We start from the raw sequence: 21,278 nt of genomic DNA, 5'->3' as shown, positions 1-21,278 counted from the left end.
CAGATTGGGGCAGACAGGAGTAACAGCCATTATAAGAGGACTCGGTCCGAGCACGTTCAGGAGTTTTAAACCCTGAAGTTCGAACACCCGTGCAGAGCCGCTCCTCAGAGCCACGCTGTCCAATATGGTTTCCGTGGCCACAAATGGCTGCTTGAATTTGAAGTAGTTAAAATTAAATAAAACCTCCACTTCCTCAGTCACACTGGCCACGTCAGCCACCTGTGCCCGGAGCCAGTTGCGGTTGGTGGCCGCGGTCCTGGACAGCAGGGGGAGAACATTTCGCCGTGCTGCGCGGCATGGCTTTCCCCTGGACTTGACCGTGAGTCCGAACACCCCAGGTTTGCGAATAACTTGATAAGAGCCCTTAGAAAACAGTTTCGACATTTTACATTAGTGGACAAAACAGCCCCCCAGAACTTCGGAGCTCTTTTCCAAAAAAGGGGAAAGAATAGCTGAATAATGTAAGCAAGACTGATCATTGTGCCTGGGTGTGTTTGAGAAGTTTTCCGACCTATTTTCTTGAAGTCACCTCTTCCTCACGGTCAGGCACCGAGGAGTTCTTTGACCCCACGGCGGACGCCTCCTGCATGAACACGTACACCCGGCGAGACCACGTCTTCGCCAAGCTGAACCTGCAGCTGCAGCGGGGCACCGTGACCCTGTCGCACCGGGAGACGGCCGCCCCTCAGACCGAGGAGAGCGCTTTCATGCAGCTCGAGTTCTCAGGTACCGCCCCCGAGGGCCGCCGGCTGGTGTCACCTCTCCGGGTGCCCTTGTCTGCTTGAATAGTTGTGTCCTGGAAAGTGGCCATGGCCATTGTCCTTCGGGAAACGCACAGTTCCATGCCCGGGAGCCTCTGGTTATAACATCCAGCAACCGATCAGTACCTGTCCTTGTTTTATGTGTGATGTGATTAAAGGCACCTTGTCTAACGTAGGCTGTTGATTCATGAATACTGAACGCGTGGCCAGTGGCACCGTAACGCAGGCCCGAGTGAGCCTAGCTGACACACGTGTTTTCTCTGTGAGGCACATCGCAGCTTTTTGGTGCTCAGGAACAGTACGCAGCATTTCAGCACTGTGCATGGGGCCCATTTTAAACAGTGAAATCAACAAAAAGCAGGAAGATGGAGAAAACTTGGCACTAAATAGACCATGAAAAGGGCACTAGGTGTAGTACGTGAGCTGAAACAAGAAGACAGGGTGTTCTTTGTTCTGCCTCAGGTGGGGACGTGCACGCCAGGTGACTCAGACGTTTTGCCACCCTGCACGTGTCCTCAAAAGTACCGTGAGCACTGATTTGGGGGCCGCAAATAAATTTAGTGAGCAGACACTTTTCACAAATACAGAATCTGTCAATAAAGAGGATCAGCTGTATTTGACTTCTCTTTATGACTTTGAATTAAAGGTGTGCAGATAAATACTCAGATGTTGGTTTTTAAATCTCACAAATAATTTTTTTTCAGTTCATAAAATAGCCATTTATCTGAGGTTACACACTATAGTTTAAAGGCAAATAACCAAAAAAAAAAAAAAAGGCCAGTTTGTTTGACTTTATAATGTTGAAAGCTGGGATACCATAAATTTCATATGGACTGCAGATTTCTTGAACTTAATTGTAAAGTGCCCTGTTTAAAATTCATCCTGCTAGGAAGGGTCTAATATTTCTTTGAGATTTATATACATAAACATAGATATATAAATAGGGTTTCTTTTTATTGGTTTCAATTTCAAGGAAAATAGTTCATGATATCTAATAGTCCTCTGTAAATATTATACCTAATACTTTAAAACACTTGAGGCTGCCATGGCATAGTGTCAACTCTTACTGTTTTTGGGTTTTTGTTTTTGTTTTTGTTTTTTTTTTTGGTAGATGTGAAACTTCTAGCAGAATCCCTTCCTCGAAGAAATTCTTCCTTGCTTTTAGTCCGGTTGGGTGGACTGTTTCTTCGAGACCTGGCCACGGAAGGAACTATGTTTCCTCTTCTGGTCTTCCCCAATCCCGTATGTACAATGGTGGGGTGGCGGATCCATCCAGGGTGGCGCTGACTGCTGGGCTGTTTTAGGCAAGCGACAGGCAATATCAACTCGATTCATTCTGATGTTTGATCCTCTTGAGAGGGCTGGGCTGATTATAGACACACTGAAGTTAGATAAGCTTTTACATTGGTTAGAGAACGAATGTTGGTGGGATTTATGGCAGCATTGTCTTCCTCCCTTGTGTTGTAGCCACCGTGGAACAGTTTGCTCTTATTTGGAAGCAAAAACCAATAAGCAGCACCGTTTTCTGCATTTCAGAGTCAGCGTTGAATTTCCTGTGTCTGACAGACGTTGTCATGCATTCTGACCCATTGTCACTTGATAGGACCTCTTATCTTTCCATAGTTCCCCCCAAAAGCCCCAAAAAATTTCTATATTTTTGCTAATTTTTATATAGAATAGTCTATTAATTAGAAGATCTTCAGTATTATCAAATAGGCAAAGATGTATATGGTCAGAATAATCGAATATTTAGCCACTCGCTCTGCCTATACGGGTTTTTGTCGGCGGGGGTGGGGTGCGGTCGCGCGTTGTGGGGAGCGTGGGAGTGCAGAGTGAAGGTCTGAAAAGCTGCACGCGTTGAACGTTCATTCAGCAATCATGAAATGCTCTGAATGCAAAGTAGCACACCGTCAATGCGAAGGGAGAGACGCGTTTGTACCAGGTTGGCAAGAAGGCACAGACTGAGGGGTCACCCTGCGAGTCCTCAGTGATGGGATGTCAGATGAGTTTTGATTTGCTTGCGCTCGGCAAGAGCGATGCTGAAGGGTGAACCGTGAGCGTGTGTGCCCGGTGAACCGTCTCCTCTCCCCTGACGTTTATGCGTTTTGTGTATGTTTAATAGCAAAAAGAAGTTGGCAGAGTCTCACAGTCTTTTGGTCTCCAAACAACATCTGCAGACAGAAGCGATCACTATCCTGGTAATTTGTCATATGTTCTTAAAACTAATCCTGAAAAATACGATGATTACAAATCAGTAGTCTTGGTCAGCAGTGAAAGAGGGAGTGTGTCCTGTTGCGTGCCCAGCCGGTTGCTGTGTGGACCCGTGTTTGACTTGGAGGCGGCCTGGTGCTCGCTGTTAACCCGCGTGTGACTGGGGCAACCTCTCAGGGCCTCCCGGTTCTTGGTTTTCCTAACGGGAGCAAACATGGCAACCTGTCCTGAGGATTCCTGTTGTCATTAAGGGTCGCGCCTCACGGGGTTGTCTATTTTATAAAGTATGCGGACGTGTGAACTGATTGGAAGGTAGTTTAGGGAATATCTTTCCTCCAGAACTCCTCAAGAGTCTATGAAGAACAGAATATTGATTTTGCTGTGTTCCATTTTCTCTGTCTGGTTCTTTCCTTTAGCCGCGGACCCGGATGCCCCGGTTTTTGAGATGCTGTATGAGAGAAACCCAGCGCACAGCCACTTTGAACGGCGGCTGGATGTCAGCACCAGGCCCCTGAACATCATATACAATCCCCAGGCTATTAAAAAAGTAGCAGACTTTTTCTACAAGGGAAAGGTTCATACCTCAGGTTAACTTTTTTGTTTGTTTGCCCTTATGTTACTTTCTCAAGACATCTTTTCTGTCATTTCTAGTGCTCTGGACGGGGGTTATTACACATTCAGGTGACCCGGGAGTGGCAGAAAAGGCCTGCAGGCACATGGACAGGGTTGTCCTTCACTATCGAGTCAGAGTAGAGGTCCTTGGAAAGTCACTTTTCCAAGAGGAATCAATGTCCTTAAATATTTTTTTCCTTGCCTCCATTTAGCAAACAGTTTTTAAATACTTCCCGTTCCGCTAAGATGGTGACTTCCTGGCTACGCAGGATGTTTCAGACCCTTGGACTTAGGAGGCATGTTCTGTCTAGATGACCGACAGGACTGACGGTCCGGTGTTCTTGCTCGGTGCAGCGTTGAACGCCGCACGGTTCACGCCCGCCCTCTCCCATGTCATTGGTTTATTTATGTCTGCCTCGTTTCCTCCCAAAAGAATTGAAACAGTAGGTGCAGAAAAGGCACTTTTGTTGACAGTGAAATTGTATTACTTTGGTAAATATGTCCCCTCACTCCCTCTTTATAATAATGAAGCTGTTTCAGTTTTCGATCTGTTTTTCAGTCTTCATGTAAATAGCAGCCATAAATGCTTTGGCTTCTTTGCTCTGTCACTGACAGAATATAGAAGGCATTTCCTTCTAAATGTTATTTTCGTCTTTCAACATAATGTCATGCTTTTACGGATTTTGAAAGTAGTTCAGGGTCATTTCAGACAATAATTTGAGACATTCTAGTAACTTACGCATCTTTCCCTGGCTTCCTCCTCATGACCATCCCTAGCCTGCCCTGCCTCATTCCTGTTGCCCTGTATAGACAGCGCCAGGTCCGCCTGCAGTAAGAAACTGTTGTCACACAGACTGTTTTAGTTTAGGTGGCAGTTCTTGGTGAGAACAGATGTCATGGCGCTTTCGCCCCCCTGCACGCTGACAGTTCTGATTCTCCTGTTTCCGATCCTGCAGGCTTTGGCTATCAGTCTGAGCTGGAGCTGAGAGTGGCTGAGGCTGCCAGGAGACAGTATAACAAACTGAAGATGCAGACCAAGGCAGAGATCCGGCAAACCCTCGACCGTTTGCTGGTGGGCGACTTCATTGTAAGTGAACACGTGTGAACACTGGGGGCTGGAGGAAGGGGCAGGCGTGCTTTCTGCCCAGTTCTTTGCCTGTTGTGGATAGGCATGCTTGTGTCAGTTGTACTGATTAAATTGAAATTATGAAATCCTTGTCGGCCAGCAAAAAAAAATCTCATGTCTTTTACAGTCAGAGTTTAATGAATTAAAAAAACAAAAATGAATGTGACTAGATCATGTTTCTCCTTTGTACCAAATGAGTCTCAAGACTCATCTTTGTTCCCTTCTCGAGACCCGATATTTACTCAGGAACACCCCCTTTTCATGTGCTGTTACCGGAAGAAAAACAACGGGAGTCATCCCCCAGTTTCCAATCCATGTTATGATGGTCACTTTGTGATGCTAAGAGACCAGTTGATGCAAAGATGTCATAGACAAGGGCAGCCAAGGAACATCTTAACTGTCCAGCCAAAACTCGGCTTCTACCACTAGCGTAGAGGTGCACTGCCACGATGCAGCAGTAGATGGCACAGCTAGAGTGTGGCTTTTGGACAGTGCAGAGCCCGTTGTGGTGAAAGGGATGGCAGGAATGTTCTAAGCACAGTGTTTCGGGGTATGTAGTACGGGATGGAGAGTCAGTTCTGTTTTCTCTTTTTGTGTTTCAACACAATTACAACTAGTGTCCGATACCTTTTACAAAGAGGTTCCTTTTTGATAATATACACATTAGCTTTTACTCTATACATATAATTAAGGCAATTTTAGTTGTAGGGAAGAACAGGTAACACATTCATGAATTGTTCTATATATCTCTTTATTTCAAATATCAAAGCTTAGGTTTTTCACTAAAATACTGCAGCATGAAAGCCCATGGTTACCAATGTCCATTGAATAAATAAAAATGTTTGGATTCCTACGTTTATTTGAGTTCCATAATTTCTGCAGTACTTTAAAGTATGAAGTTCTATAAATTTAGGAACAAGATCCTTCTTAAACCGTGGGTCATTACAATCAAAGAGGAGACAAACCTCCAAACCAATAGTTTGCTAGTTTTCCTCCCCCTTCGACGTTTGCCTGTGGTAATGTCTTAAATCCTCAAGCACTCAGATATGGTTTTGTTTTAAACTTTGTACTTTAATATCAAAGACCGTTAAATCCTGAAGGTGTGGCCTTCAGAAAGGCTTGAGCCCTGACTGTTGCTGTTCAGTTTCACCAATGACAGCGAAAAGTTATTTAATTGTAGCTTATTTTATTTTTACAGGAAGAGAGTAAACGGTGGACTGTGCGACTAGATATTTCTGCCCCTCAAGTGATATTTCCTGATGATTTCAGATTCAGGAACCCTGTGTTAGTCGTTGTGGACCTCGGGAGGATGCTGCTGACAAACACCCAAGGTGCGGTGCGAACGGCGGGCAACGAGAGCAGAGCTTGGCAGGCCGCTGAGTCTGCGCTTAAGCAAGGAAAGCTGAAAAAAGGGTTATTAACATTTTAACTCAGAAGTTCATTTGTTACTCTTTTAGTAATAGCTTTATTAAGATACCTTTTAATATGGATACTTCAGTTGTTTTTGGCATATTGCTAGAATTGTGCATTAGTCCCTTTACCTAATTCCAGAACATTTTCATCGTCCCTAGAAGAAATTTGAACCATTTAACAGTCACTGTCCTTCACCCCCTGTCCCAGCCCCTGCCAGTCACTAATCTTTCATCTCTGGATTTACCTGTTCTGGACATTTTATAAAAATGGAATCATACAATAGGTGGCCTTTTATGTCTGGCTTCTTTCACTTAGCATGTTTTCAGGGTTTATCCATTTTGTGGCATGTATCAGCACTTCATTCCTACCTACGCCTGAATAATATTTCTTGTATGAATATATTACATTTTACTTACCCATTCATCAGCTGATGGCTATTTGTGTTGTTTCCGCTTTTTGGCTATTATAAACAATGCTGCTGTGAATGTTCGTGTGTAGACTTTCATGTAAACATGTGTGTTCAATGTCTTGGGTGTACTTCAGTGTGGAAATGCTAGGTCATATGATGACTTTATGTTAAACATTTTGAGGACCTGCCAGATTGTTTCCCAAAATTGTGCACCATTTTATAGTCTTAGTAACAATGTGTGAGGGCTTCCGTTTCTCTACATCCTTGCCAGCATTTGTTATTACTTGTCTTTGAGATTATCGCCATTTTTATTGGTGTAAAGTAGTATTTCATTGTGGTTTTTATTTTATTTCTCATGTTAACATTTTGTATTTTAATAAACATTATTTCTCAGTACTTAATTTCAGGAATAGAGATTTAATCTATTTAGGGATATTAGGGACATATATAAGAAGAGACTCCTGGACGGTAATTTCATTACAGTTGTATTATAAAATCCCCAATAGAGTCATTGTTCACCTTGGTATGGGATGGAAGAAAGAGGATTCACGGCATGAGTGATTGAGGAAGTTTACCAAATACTTTTAACCCTTTCTTCACTGAGAGGGCCCAAAGGAAGAGCGTGGGGTGGGGGATTGGAGCAGGACTGGGAAAATCGAGTGCTCACGGGACTGTAAGGAAGGGGTTAGATCTGAAGGAGAGGGTCACACAACCACAGAGAGCACCTGCTCGAATTTACGTGACATCAGCACGGAACAGGGACACAGGCGGCCAGACCCAGTGGCATGTGTTTGTAATTGTCTCAGCCTTACTTGGCTGCAGAAGAGAGGGGTTTGGAGTGGAACTCTGGGGCTGGAACACGGCATGTTGAGAAATTGCTGCCTGCCTGGCGCGAATGTAGGCAGTGAGGACGCTGCATTGAGTAAGCCAGGTGAGACCGCTGTTCTTTTTGAACATCCTAGTGTGGGAACAAAATGCACACACGGGCAAAACCGGGACAAGGTGAGCCAGTAGTTACGGGAAGTGATCTAAGAGGGTCGATGATAGCAGCTCAGGGCCGTGCAGCTCACGGTGGGGACGCCGTCTCGGGCAGCAGGTCATTGGTTGTGCGCCCTCACAAGTATCCCGAATTCAGCCGGTCTCCATCTTTTCTCATGTACTTTCTCTTTGTGTTTTGTTTTCCAAATTATTAGGTAGGTTCACACTGAGAAAAAAAATGGTAAATACAGAATATCAGCTTAGAGTTTTCATCTGTTTATTTTTTTGAAATTGGGGTTGGTTGATTCTCTACTTTGCTTAATTATTACATCAAAGGACAGAAGGCAAGGGCAGACATAGACTTTGAATTCTCTCTTTTTTACCTGCAGATGAACCCAGGACAAGTGGGGATGGGTCAGCATCGGAAGAGAATCAGTTTAGTGATGAAGAGTATAAGACCCCTCTTGCCACACCTCCTAACACCCCACCTCCCGAGACGAGCAGCAGTCACGGGCAGAAAACACCTCCATTTGCTGGAGTTGAATTCAGTGAAGAGCAGCTGCAAGCACATTTATTGAGCAAAAAGATGTATGAGAGGTACTCCCTGTCATTTATGGACCTCCAGATCATGGTGGGACGAGTGAAGGACAATTGGAAACATGTCCAGGACATTGACGTGGGGCCAACCCATGTGGTCGAGAAATTCAATGTTCATCTACAGTTAGAACGCCGACTGATTTATACCTCAGATCCCAAGTACCCCGGAGCGGTGCTCTCAGGCAACTTACCAGACTTAAAAATCCACATCAATGAAGATAAAATATCTGCTATAAAGAATTGCTTCACTCTCCTCACCACCCCAGACGCAAAGACTTCTGACACTCAGATTAAAGAGAAGATTTTCCCCCAAGAGGATCAGCGGGGCAGTTTGCAAGACTCGGTGATGAACTTAACCCAGAGCATCGTGACGCTGGAGCAGCATACCCGGGAGGTTCTGGTGGAGTCCCAGCTCCTCCTGGCTGAGTTCAAAGTGAACTGTATGCAGCTTGGCGTTGAGAGCAATGGCCAGTACATCTCCGTGCTCAAGGTATTTGGTACTAACGCTCACTTTGTGAAGAGGCCTTATGATGCCGAAGTGTCCCTAACTGTTCATGGTTTGCTCCTGGTGGACACCATGCAAACTTATGGTGCGGATTTTGACCTCTTGATGGCTTCACATAAGAACCTGAGCTTTGATATCCCAACAGGAAGCCTCCGGGACAGCAGGGCCCAGTCTCCTGTCTCTGGATCCAGTGTGGCCCCTTTCACCAGTGCTGCCACGTTGAGCAGCCGGCCAGCTGCTGGTGTCTCGCTTGACAGAATTCTCACCAAAGAACAGGAGTCCCTCATTAAACTGGAATATCAGTTTGTGAGTTCAGAGTGCCCATCAATGAATTTGGATAGCTCTCTTCAGGTGATTTCATTGCAGGTGAATAATTTGGATATTATCCTAAACCCAGAGACAATTGTGGAGCTGATTGGTTTTCTTCAAAAATCCTTTCCCAAGGAAAAAGATGATTTGAGTCCCCAACCTTTAATGACTGATTTTGAAAGAAGCTTTAGTGAACAAGGAACTTACCAAGCTACATATGAACAAAACACTGAGGTTGCGGTGGAAATCCACCGTCTTAACTTACTGCTCCTTCGGACAGTGGGAATAGCAAATGGAGAGAAATATGGCAGAAAAATCGCCACTGCAAGTATAGGTGGCACCAAAGTCAACGTCTCAATGGGGAGCACGTTTGATGTGAATGGTTCTCTTGGCTGTTTGCAGCTTATGGATTTGACGCAAGATAATGTTAAGAACCAGTATGTTGTCAGCATTGGGAATTCCACAGGCTATGAAAATATCATCAGTGATATCGGCCACTTCGAGTCTGTATTTGTCAGAATGGAAGATGCAGCCCTCAGCGAAGCTTTGAGTTTCACATTTGTCGAGAAGTCGAAACAGGAATGTTTTCTTAATCTCAAGATGGCCTCCCTGCATTATAACCACTCTGCTAAGTTTTTGAAGGAGTTGACCTTGTCCATGGATGAACTGGAAGAAAATTTCCGAAGCATGCTGAAAAGCGCCGCCACCAAAGTCACCACGGTGCTAGCCACCAAGACAGCCGAGTACAGTGAGATGGTGTCACTCTTTGAAACTCCAAGGAAGATGCGGGAATCCTTTAGCTTAGAAGACAATGAAATGTATGGGTTTGGCCCAGCTGCCTCTCATCCTGACACCGTAAAGCTGATCTTGAACATAAACGTTGAGTCGCCAGTTGTCTCCATCCCTCGGAAGCCCGGGAGCCCGGAGTTGTTGGTGGGGCACTTGGGACAGATATTCATCCAGAATTTTGTGGCAGGAGACGATGAGTCCAGAAGTGACCGTCTGCAAGTGGAAATCAAAGACATTAAATTATACTCTTTGAATTGCACCCAGTTGGCAGGCAGAGAGGGTGCTGGGTCAGACGTGGGTCGGGTGTCCTGCCCTCCTTCTGGGTCTGCTAGTGCCAATAGTCAGGAGGAGGCGCATTTCACCCGGCACGACTTCTTCGAATCTCTGCATAGAGGCCAAGGTGAGGAGCGTAAATCATGTCTCATTTTGTTTCAAGATGTCAAACCCAGCTCATGTATACTCTGCTTAAAACAACAACAAAACCTTTTTTTTCTTTTTATAAAAAAAACCCCCAGTTAATATTTTAAAAAATCATACCAGACTTTTAATAGAATGCTTTCATATTAGATTGATATGTTTTCAACTTTTCCCATCCATTATATGGTGAAATAATATATGTATTTTCTAAGTGGTCCCCTTTGGAACTGGGTGAGTGTTCATTTGTAGGGATGTTTCAGTGAGTGGATTCTGTTAAAAGAGTATTTAATGTGATCAAATACATCTGATTTTTGACTTTCCAAGCTGTAGTCCTTTCCTAGTTAAACATTGCAGTCCAAGACAACTAGAGGACTTGACATAATTAGAACATGCAATTTAGTCTGTGAGTGTTACGTTCTCCTTTTCGTATTCTGCCATCTTTCATAATGGGTTGGTTCAGGGTTCTGGGAATAACATGCCTGTATTTGTGTTCTCAATCTCCTTGGCTAAAACCAAACAGTTCGATCATTTGGTCTCGGCATCCTCAGAAATCAGGTAAGCCCTGGCGCGTGGCTTTATTTATTGGTGAAGGACTCAGTGCCTTTGAGAACGTCTTTTATGCTTCTCAGATGTTACTTACGTACCCAAAGACTGCTTTCTCTGCTTGGGATAAAAGCTGTTCACTTGTATGGGAACCTTGTATGGTCCTTGAATCTAATTTAGGCGCATTAAGAGGAGTCCATCAGTATCTGAAAGCTGGGGAAAGAGAGCAAGTTGGCTTGGAAAATGCCAGCTTGGGAGGCTGAGCGCAGCTTAATGCAGAGCCTGGCCCGGATTTGTGTTCACCCATCGTATTCTGAAGCCACCAAGTGGAGCATGTCACGAAAATACTGTTTCTTTTTGTGCATCAATTTATCTTGTGCCTCCGCTCGCTGTGAGTTTTGGTCTTGGGATAGTCGCTGAAGTTTGTACTGGATCACGGACCCTGGTCTAAGAACAACTTGTGGGCTCTGTTTCATATGTCCTGCTCTTGATCGGCAATCAGACAGTAAATAGTGGTGTTTGCAGACTGTCATTCCCTCTCTCTTCTGCAGCCTTTCACATCCTGAACAACACCACCATCCAGTTTAAACTGGAGAAGATTCCTATAGAGAGAGAATCTGAGCTGGCTTTCTCCCTCAGTCCTGATGACCTGGGAACGTCCAGCATCATGAAGATTGAAGGGAAGTTTGTCAACCCAGTTCAGGTAAACACCTTGTTGGTTTTCACATCAGGACAGTTGAAGTCACATGTGTATTTTATATTTGTAATGTATAAATATATTTATATTTTGGAATATGATTATATATAAACTTTTGGAAGGAAAATATATAAATTGAAGGAGATATCATTAATGCATGTCGGTGTGGATAACTTGTTCCAGTCAACACGGAGTCCTTTTATTGTGTCCTTTTGTCACTGGGGGGTCAGTCTTGTTCGCCGTCTCCTTGTGGAGGAGGGTGAGTTATGTAGAGGAAGAGGGGCAGATCCTTAATTCCATTGCCGTTCAGAAATGAGAATTATTGCTTAAAAACTCAGTGTCTCTCTCCCAGGAGGATATACTTCTTGTCCGGCTCTGACGTGCTTGGCTCAGTCTGTAACACAGTCTGGTCATCCGGGCTGTTGGCAGATCCTTCCAAGGGGGAATTAGAGTTAGTCTTGCCTACTTTGAAATGCGACAGGCCTGGGGAGGGATTCTGTGTGTGTGTGTGTGTGTGTGTGTGTGTGTACATTTTCACCCTTTTTCCTTTACAAGTGTCATTTTTCCTGCTTTAACAGGGATGAGAGAAAAGAGCCTAACACCCTAAAACAGCAAGGACAGACAGGGTCTTAGGGCAGTGGACCCTGGGCATGGGCAGCAGCTGGCCACTAGCCTGCGTTGGGGGTGCTGTACCAGAGCATGTGTGCGTTCCGGCGTCACCGGTTCCTGGGCGTGGGCCCCTGAGCGACAGCGCTTTCCCATGAATTTTCATCTTAAATTTAGTGCTTAATGTGAATGCTGATGGGTTATATTGATGTATTCTTATAGTTACCATTGATGTACTGTAGTTTTTGATGAAATTCTTTAAAATTATTTTAAATTATTAAAAAATAGTTTGTAAAAATGTAAAATACTTGATTATGAAAAAATTTAAATATACACAAACGTAGCTAATGAACCTTACGTACCCATCACGCAGATTTTTTCCTCCATCTGATTTTAAGGCATATCCCAGACCTGATGCCATATTTATCTCTATATATTTGGAATGTATCTCTACAGACTACATACATTTTTTGACATAACTACAATAATGTTATCATGCCTTGTAAAATAAATGAGGATTCCTTGGTATCATTGCATTTTAATCCATTTTCAGATATCAGACTATTTTGATTGTTTCAAAAATGTCTTTTTATTTTAGGCTCTAACAAGGTCCACATGTTGCATTTGTACTCTATATATGTCATGTGGGTCTCTGTTAATTTAGTTTCACTCTTATTTTTTTCCCCTATGCCGTTATTTTGTCATGAAAACCAGGTCAGTTGCCCTATAGAATGTCTCACATTCTGGATTAGCTATTTGTGGTGTCACTTAATTTGTTCCCCTACATTTCCTATAAATTGTAACTTAACTCTACAAGTTTAACTGGATTCAGGTTCTTTTTTTTTTAAATTTATTTTTATTTTTTAATTTTTTGCTTTTTTTGGCAAGGGTAGTGCTGTGCGCTTCGTAATGTGCTGTATCAGGAGGCATGTAGTGTCTGGTTGTCTCTCTCACTGATGCCAAAATTGGTGATTGTGTTCAGGTCGCAGAAAACTGATCCCTCCATTGTAAAATTCTCTGTGAGTCATCCACGTAAGGACTTATGCCTCTGATGAGTTATGATGGGATAAATTATTTCATTAGAGGTTACAAAATGCTTGTTTTCTAATTCTATGATTTCTGTATCTGTTTGGAATTCCTCTGGTAAAAAATTATTCTTAAGTAAATAAAAAACTTGACTGAAAATATTTTTAATGAGAAATTGTAACTAAAAACAAAGGGTGAAAGAAACAGGTAATAATAGATGAATGTCATCATGAAAAAGTATATGTTTCTTTAGCCACAGTAAACAGGTTGTCACACTGCTTGGTGATGATCAATGAGTTTTAGAACCAGGGATTTTGTTTCTCAGCCCTGTTGTATGACCACAGTAGACTTCTAGCAGTGTTCCCTTCAATTTCTGCAGCTGTTTTTGTGGTGTTAGAGTGATTCAGGCCTACAACCAGTACCACTTGTTGAACAGCTATTGTGTATAGATTATTCTGTGAGGTACTGGCGGAGGGCCTTTAGAACAGACGTGTCAGAGAGAGGTATGGATTGAAAAGAAACAAAACAGATAGTCCTTGCTATCAACTAATTTACACCCTCTTGGGGAGACCTGGGAAAGTCAGCTTCGGAACTCTGGGCAGGGCAGCTGAGTGCAATTTGTAATAGTAGCAGAATAACTGAATTTTTCTCTTTGCATACAGGTGGTGTTAGCAAAGCATGTATATGAGCAGGTTTTACAAACGCTGGACAATCTCGTGTATAGTGAAGATCTGAATAAGTTCCCAGTCAGTGCTGCCTCCTCACCCTGCCCTAATTCTCCTCTGCCTTCCCTCAGTACCTGTGGAGAACCTTCCATTGAGAGGAAGGAGAATGGATTGTTCAGCCACTCCAGCCTTTCTAACTCTTCTCAAAAGTCCTTGTCTGTGAAGGAAGTCAAATCCTTTACCCAGATTCAAGCCAACTTTTGTATATCAGAGCTTCAAGTTCAGCTAAGTGGAGATCTGACTTTGGGGGCCCAGGGGCTTGTGAGCTTAAAGTTTCAGGATTTTGAGGTGGAATTCAGTAAAGACCATCCTCAGACCTTATCCATTCAGATTGCCCTGCGCTCTCTGCTGATGGAAGACTTGTTGGAGAAGAATCCAGATTCCAAATATAAGAACTTGATGGTGTCTCGGGGAGCCCCTAAGCCGTTAAGTTTAGCACAAAAAGAGTATCTTTCTCAGTCTTGCCCTTCATTATCCAATGTGGAGTACCCTGATATGCCCCGATCTCTCCCTTCCCACATGGAAGAAGCTCCTAATGTTTTCCAGCTGTATCAGAGACCTACGTCGGCATCCCGGAAGAAGCAAAAGGAAGTCCAAGACCAGGACTGTCCCTTGACCCCACCTCCTTCTCCCACAGTAGATGAGCCCACGATACTTCCTGGAAAGAGTAAATTTGATGATTCCTTGGTCCACATCAATATATTCTTGGTGGATAAGAAACATCCAGAATTCTCTTCCCTTTATAACCGAGTTAACCGGAGCATTGATGTTGATTTTAACTGCTTGGATGTGCTCATCACACTGCAAACCTGGGTCGTGATACTAGACTTTTTTGGAATCGGTTCCACTGCGGACAACCATGCCATGAAGGTCCCGCCTGAGGACGTTCTGCAAAACGTGAAGTCAGAATCAAATGCCCTACTAGAGTCTGAACTTCAGGACCCAGTTAACACCAAGCTGGACCTCAAGGTATCAGTTCCCTTTCACTCCTTGAAGTTGGAAGAATGAATTTTAGTTGGTTTATTTAAATGCTGTCATCATACTGTTACTCTGGAAAGTAGACCTTAATTGGCAGGGGAGCTATATGGTCTTCTAGATGCCTGTACAAAAGGGTAGACGATATCTTAGAAGAGGTTTTAGCGTAAATCCCACCTGGAGGCAGGGGAAAAAACCAGTTTAAGTAACTTTTTCTCTTTCTTTGGGTTGTATACTTCAGTGGAGTTATTTTAGTTTCTCTGAGCCTCAGTGTCCTCATCTTCCATCATCTCATTGAGATCACTGAATGAGGTAATGTATCTAAAGCACCTCGTAAAGTGTCTAGTACATAGCAGCTCCTTTAAAATGTGGCTTTTGTCATCATTTCCCCACTCACGCAGAATGTTGGTTTTTCTTGAGGGCAACAGTACAGCCGCTAAGCATGAAGTCTCAGAAGTGAGACTGCCTGGCTTTAAATCCTGCCACTTCTGTTGTAACCAAACAGCTGTGTGGCTATGGCACATTTTTTAACCTGTTTCTTAATTTTCTCCTCAATAAACTGGGGCTGTGAAATGGTGCCCACACCACTGAGTTGTTGCAAGAATTTGATGAGATAATATAGGTAAGGCCCTTTGCAGAGTGTGTGGCTTTAAGTAGCATTCAGTGAATGATAGCTACTCTTATTGTTATTGTTACATGGATTGCCATACTTACAACTTGTCGTTGGTACTCATAGTGTAATATTGAGAAATGCATAAAAAGACAGCATTTGAGTATAAGGCTATTTGCTCTGTGTGCTAGAACAGTAAGCTGCGTGGACGCAGTTAAATTTAGAGGACCCCTTGGGGCCACGTCATTGTAACTGGCACCAGCCCAGCGCCCTGGGCCCCCCGCAGTGTGTCTCGAGGACGACGTTCTCCCTCGACACACCTGAGTGTGTGTGGACTTGCACTTGCTGCTGGGGAGAAGTCGGGGTGGAGAATCGTGTTTTATCCCGTGGCAGTGTCCTTGTTTTCGTAGCTGGCAGTGGGCTCCATTCCTCCCGAAAGGGTGGAGCTCCCGGAGAGCCGGGCATGGACCGGCTTCTCCTCGCCTGCTTGGCATCTGACTGAATGTCTTGGCAGTACTCCGAGGCCGCCGGTACCATGTTTAGCGAGACGAATGGAAACTGGAGAGGCTTCGCTCACTCTTTGGACTTCCTGTGCTTGCAGCGGTAACCGTCTCCTCTGCTGCCCGTAGTGGCTGCCTTGGGAGCTTTTGCTGTTGGGTGTGGAGTGCTCCGGGCGGCTCCGCACAGATAGGGAGAGCTGGTTTTACAAGATAACGAGACGCGACAACTGTCCCTCAAAAACACATTTTTTTAGAATTAGAATTTTTGAAAAAATTTTTATCGTGAAGATTTTCAGATGTATCACCAACGGAATAGTATAAGGAACCCCAATGTACCCCACACTGCCGGAGTCATCACATTTACCTTCTTCCTTTTTTCTCTTTGCTGAAGTGTTTAAAGCAGATTCCAGGTAACATTTCATCTCTATAGATCAGTGTTCATTCTGGAAAAACATGGACTTTAAAAAATGTAACCACAATTCAATGTCCCATCTAACTAAATTACCAAGACTTTCTTGGTGTTACATTAACACCCATTAGTCCATACCTAGATTTTCCCGATTATCTCAAAAATGCCCATTACTTGTGGATTGTAGAGGAATGAATGGTTTAAGAAACTTCATGTCTTTCCTTTTATCTCTATAATTCAGTGGAATACTTTGCATTTCTGAGCTGTATTTTCCTCGTCTACAAAATGAGGAGAATTAAATAAAGTGATGCACGAATCTTTTGAATGGCGATCCAAATAAGACTCGCGTGTTATGGTTGCTGTCGTGTCTCTGAAATCTGTTCATTCAAGTGAGCCAGCCTGCCACCCCTTTGATTTCCCTTGCCCCGTGCCGTTGACCTGTAGAAACTAGGGTAATGTGCTGTAGAGTGTCCCATGCTTCAGATTTGCCATTTGACTTCTTACACCTTCTAATTTTAGAAATGGAAGTTAGTTCTAGAGACTTGATCACATTCAGGTTCAACTTTTTGGTAAAAACATTTCTTAGGTGGTGCTGAATGCATCCTATTGCATTACGTACTGTTTGGCTAAAGCAAGCCGAAATGAAATCGGCATTAACAAAAGGCTTTACCTTCAGCCTCCCTGAGCCTTTCCGCTTCTTCCTTGATTTGGTTCTGCTGTGTGCCTAAAGGATGGATACCCCTTCCCCCAGTAACACCTGCCTTCCTTTGTCTTCTGTGTGCTTAGGTTCATTCACTCTCTCTCGTGCTGAATAAGACCACCAGTGAGCTTGCTAAAGCGAATGTGTCCAAATTAGTGGCACATCTGGAAATGATTGGTAAGTGGGGAAGAATCAAACTTGCAAAATCTGGTAAGAATTTGAACATCTTGCTCACAAATCTAAATGTCCTTGCATGCTGAGGGAGGTGTGAAATGAGTGGCTTGATTGTGGCCATGGTTTATGATGAACATTCTCAAATGCCGGCTGGTGGATCCGAATCATCTGGCCAGGTTGTTAAAGATGCAGGTTTCTGGCCCCGTTCTGCCCTCATCCCAAGACTCTTGATTCAGTAGGTTGGGATGATGCCTTGGCATATGTCATTTTAACAAACTCTGGTGACTCTACTTTTTTTGCCTAAATTGGAACATTTTTGAGAGTGAAAGGGGGTGTTACTAATAATTACAGCTGGGAAATAACAGTTATATGCTAATTACACCTGGCATATTAAAGCTGTCTCTGGGGAACCAGGGCATATGTTCACTCTACTGCAGTGAAGAGGGGAGCCTCCAAGAGGGGGTTCTAGGCAAGAGGACATGGCTGCAGACCAGGCGTTCTTTCTCATGGACTCTGTGGGTTGAACTTCTTAGTAGAACAACCATGATCAGGTACGGCAAGTCCTAAACAGTAGGGATTTATAAAGTGAATTTAAAAAACTCTATTCCTCTCATACGGAACAGGTAATGAAATATGGATGATCACAAAGCTCAAATGTTGACTCTGTAGTTAAAAACAAGAATGTCTTGTGGGGAAGGAATGAACTGAAAGTGAGGTTTCCCTGCCTGGTGTAAATTAATGTCTAAAAGCTTCCTAGCAGAGATAGGTCTTTAATATTGTAGAAGCTTGGGTACTTTTGTTAGAGGATATTAAGAATCAAAAATAAGGATGTGCCTTCGGTTCACTGGGAGCTGAACTAGTCATTGTTTTATAATGCTGATTGTGATGATAAAATTTGCTTTACAGAAGCAACAGTTCAGCATATTTCTTTTTAATATCCACCCCCTGTTAAGAATGACTCACAGAGTCCGCATCTCAGGCGTGCGCATTGCCACGCTCCTCCTCTGCCCTGCCACCTCCCTGGGGCTTCACCCTGTCGTGCCGGAGGAGTTTCAGAACTGTCTTTAGTCTCTGTCTCATTAGTGTTTTCTGGTAAATCACCCCAAAACCCACTAAGGTTGCTTGAATACCTAACATAGCTCTGAGCCTTTTATCCATAGTTCAATGAACAGACCTGATGATATTTCCCTAATTCTAAGTAGGGGTCTAATCTCGGAATGGATCATGTTTCTATAATTATAAATTTTGTGTTCTTTAAAGTGTTCATGCATTTAGTTTGATTTCTTTCCTGTTGCAAATGTTAAAGCATGACATGGCTGTGTTATTTCAGCCCCCTGTGGACTTCTGCACTGAAGCTACTCGACAGATTGCATAAAACATTTTTTCTGGGTGTGTCGGAGTAGGGAAACTTGCTTTTGACCTGTAGTTTGCTTAAATAACGAAGAGTTTGAGGCGCGCGTAGATCTGTTTTTGTGTCAGACATTTTTAAGGTGAATGGCCAAAAAGGATGCTTAATGCGTTCTGACTTTCACGTCCCCAGAGGGAGACCTGGCCCTGCAGGGAAGCATCGGGAGCCTGTCTCTCAGCGACCTCACGGCCCACGGGGAGCTCTACCGGGAGCGCTTCACGACCAGTGGGGAGGAGGCGCTCATCTTCCAGGCTTTCAAGTAAGAGCGGTGACCTTTCCTCACTTGACATTTTCTCATAATTGCCTGCGTGTCAAATTTTTGTTGACTAAACAATGAAAATCTGGTGGGATGGAGTCCTGATTTGTGTGGACGTGGACCTGTGCTGAAGCGGGCTGCTCGGGCCTCGTGAACAGGCGGGCGTGATTGCAGCAGCCCTGGCTGTTGGAAAGCCTGGGCTCCTGCCGGCCTCCCTCCTGCTTGTTCTGCGGTCTCAGGCCACTCGCTTCGTCTCCATCCATCCGTTTTTTAATTTAAATGGTCAGGGGACCAAGTTAGATCAGCTTCCATCAAGCTGTAAACATTGTGAAATGATTTCAGGTGGGGCTTTTTTTTTTCCTGCGTAAACATAATCTGTATTGAATCTTTCCAAGTTTAGGATTTAGAAGGCATCTTTAGACCTACATAGTTACTAAAGACTGGTTTTCTTGGAAAGCAGAAAGTTTAAGATGGCGGATTTTCAACTTTCTGGAGAGCTGTTAGAATATATAATATCCATCTCTGCCCGCAACTATTCTGGTCTAGGGCAGTGTTCAGTCCTTTTTTCTTGGAGCTTGCCAAAGTGATTCTAATGTTCAGCCAGAATTGAGAAAACCTGTTTCTAAAGATCTCTCAAAACTTTTTGTTTCATTTTTCAGGGGGAGTATATCATGGTTTACTGATAATTTAGATTGAATTGGTTCTATAATTATCTACCACAGTAATATGTTTCTGTAAGAAATGAGATAATTAATATAAAACTCTTAACTCTCTGGCACAAAATAGGTGCTTAGCAAATGTGAGTTCCCTTCCCCAGTGACTATATCTTATAAAATAATCTATTATTATGCCCTGGCTGGTGTAGCTCAGTGGATTGAGCACTGGCCTGCGAACCAAAGGGTCACCTGGTCGATTACCAGTCAGGGCACGTGCCTGGGTTGCAGACCAGGTTGAGGGGCCCTTGAGAAGCAACCACACATTGAGATTTCTCTCCCTTTCTTTCTCCCTTCCTTCCCCCTCTAAAAATAAAATTAATAAAATTAAAAAAATAATTTTTTATTATGACACCATTCACCGTTAAATTCAAAATCATTCGTAAAGCTTTCTAATTTATCTTGGAATGTAGATGCTAAGCCTCTGTGGCCTACACTTCACTGAAGTTAAAAGAGTGCTTCTTTCTGCCACCAGAAGACAGTTTTCCCCAGAAATGTTGGTTTGGTTGCCTCATTTTCTTACCCATTGTTTCATGGCCTTACTTTTACTATTTTTCAAGTCTATATTGTCACAGTCTTGCTAGCATAGAGGGAGCAGGAACAGTCACTTTTCCTTAAAGGCCCAGGTGAATGGTCTGAACCACAGGTGGCTTCTGAGTGAGTTCTGGAAGCCAGAGCGAATTTAGGGCCCAGAGCTGCCCGCCAGTTTATCGCCCTGGCTGGCTGTCACACCAGACTTTTATTTTCCACCCTCCACATGTGGCCAAAGCTCAGAAAGCGGGTGATTATTGGCATCTGCTTTGTCAAACTTGACTGTGAATTTCCATTTTAATGGTTCAAGCTGTTCCCTAGGGAAAGCTCTCCATCAACCCAGGCCGTCCTCAGACCCTGACCTGTGTCTTGCTGCTGCCTGAGCCACACTCCTCTGTTGCAGGTATGGGCGGCCCGACCCTCTGCTGCGGAGGGGGCACGACGTCCGCGTAAGCCTGCAGATGGCCTCCGTGCAGTACGTGCACACCCAGCGCTTCCAGGCGGAGGTGGTGGCCTTCATCCAGCACTTCACTCAGCTGCAGGACGTCCTAGGGCGCCAGCGCGCCGCGGTCGAGGGGCAGACGGTAGGTGCGCTCCTTTCTCCTCGCTGCCGTTCCAGTTTGACTGATCCACAGGGCTCTTAAGCCTCTAGAGAGAAATCTGGAACATTTCACTGAAAACAGCAAAGGTAATTAGGGAATTTTATGCTTGCTAATGCCCTCCGTGGAGCTGGTTACCTATAGAAATCTCGCTGTAACCTCAGAGCTTGTATTTCTTTTTCACTATATCATGTTCTAATTACCTTTAAAGTTTGGTTTTAGCTTTCTCTAAAAAAGATAAATAAAATTATGGGTAACACTTAAGACTTTTGGCCCTTCTAGGGCTTTAGTGGTGATTCTTTTATTGGAAGATGGTCCCAAAGAACATTTATAAAGAGGGGTTTTTCGAATAGAATTAGAAGTTCCCAGCCTTCTTCATTCATTGCTCCCAAAATGTCTTGGAAGTTTTTCCTTGGCATATCCTAGGCCAGAAGAAACACCTAATGGCTTTCCATTTAAAAGTAATTAAGACTAAGCAATTTAGTAAGTACGTCTGTCCTAACAACTTAGTAGTCACCTGAAAAATAACACATAAGTGAAAGTGATATTTTTGTTTCATTCTCAACCACAGTACATAGGATGTATGTGCTCTTGGGCACTGTACAACTTCTCCAACTGGAATCAGGCTGGACATCACAACCCTCCTTTCCTGTTCTGCATTTACTTCCTCATGCTTCTT

At 43.8% G+C, this 21,278-nt stretch overlaps 1 protein-coding gene across 6 annotated transcripts in view; it reads left to right on the top strand.

Moving 5' to 3' along the window:
- Positions 1-21,278, top strand: part of VPS13D (vacuolar protein sorting 13 homolog D) — a 224,503-nt gene that overhangs the window by 22,855 nt on the left and 180,370 nt on the right. For 5 of the 6 annotated variants that reach the window (XM_054579727.1, XM_054579726.1, XM_054579725.1 and 2 more), the window contains 12 exons: positions 547-726; positions 1,873-2,003; positions 2,884-2,959; positions 3,389-3,559; positions 4,541-4,671; positions 5,909-6,041; positions 7,900-10,110; positions 11,222-11,373; positions 13,662-14,693; positions 17,005-17,095; positions 18,633-18,759; positions 20,404-20,584. In XM_054579727.1, the coding sequence (XP_054435702.1) occupies positions 547-726; positions 1,873-2,003; positions 2,884-2,959; positions 3,389-3,559; positions 4,541-4,671; positions 5,909-6,041; positions 7,900-10,110; positions 11,222-11,373; positions 13,662-14,693; positions 17,005-17,095; positions 18,633-18,759; positions 20,404-20,584 (4,616 nt within the window). Of the gene's footprint in view, positions 1-546; positions 727-1,872; positions 2,004-2,883; positions 2,960-3,388; positions 3,560-4,540; positions 4,672-5,908; positions 6,042-7,899; positions 10,111-11,221; positions 11,374-13,661; positions 14,694-17,004; positions 17,096-18,632; positions 18,760-20,403; positions 20,585-21,278 lie in introns of those variants that run through there. The other variant, XM_054579729.1, reaches the window with a different exon arrangement.

Source organism: Pteronotus mesoamericanus, unplaced genomic scaffold, assembly GCF_021234165.1.
Source record: "Pteronotus mesoamericanus isolate MK-2021 breed Mesoamerican mustached bat unplaced genomic scaffold, CSHL_Meso_final contig_557, whole genome shotgun sequence".
NCBI classification, from domain to species: Eukaryota; Metazoa; Chordata; class Mammalia; order Chiroptera; family Mormoopidae; genus Pteronotus; species Pteronotus mesoamericanus.
The sequence above is the reverse complement of the archived record's forward strand: the minus strand, read 5'-3'. Positions and strand labels throughout refer to the sequence as shown.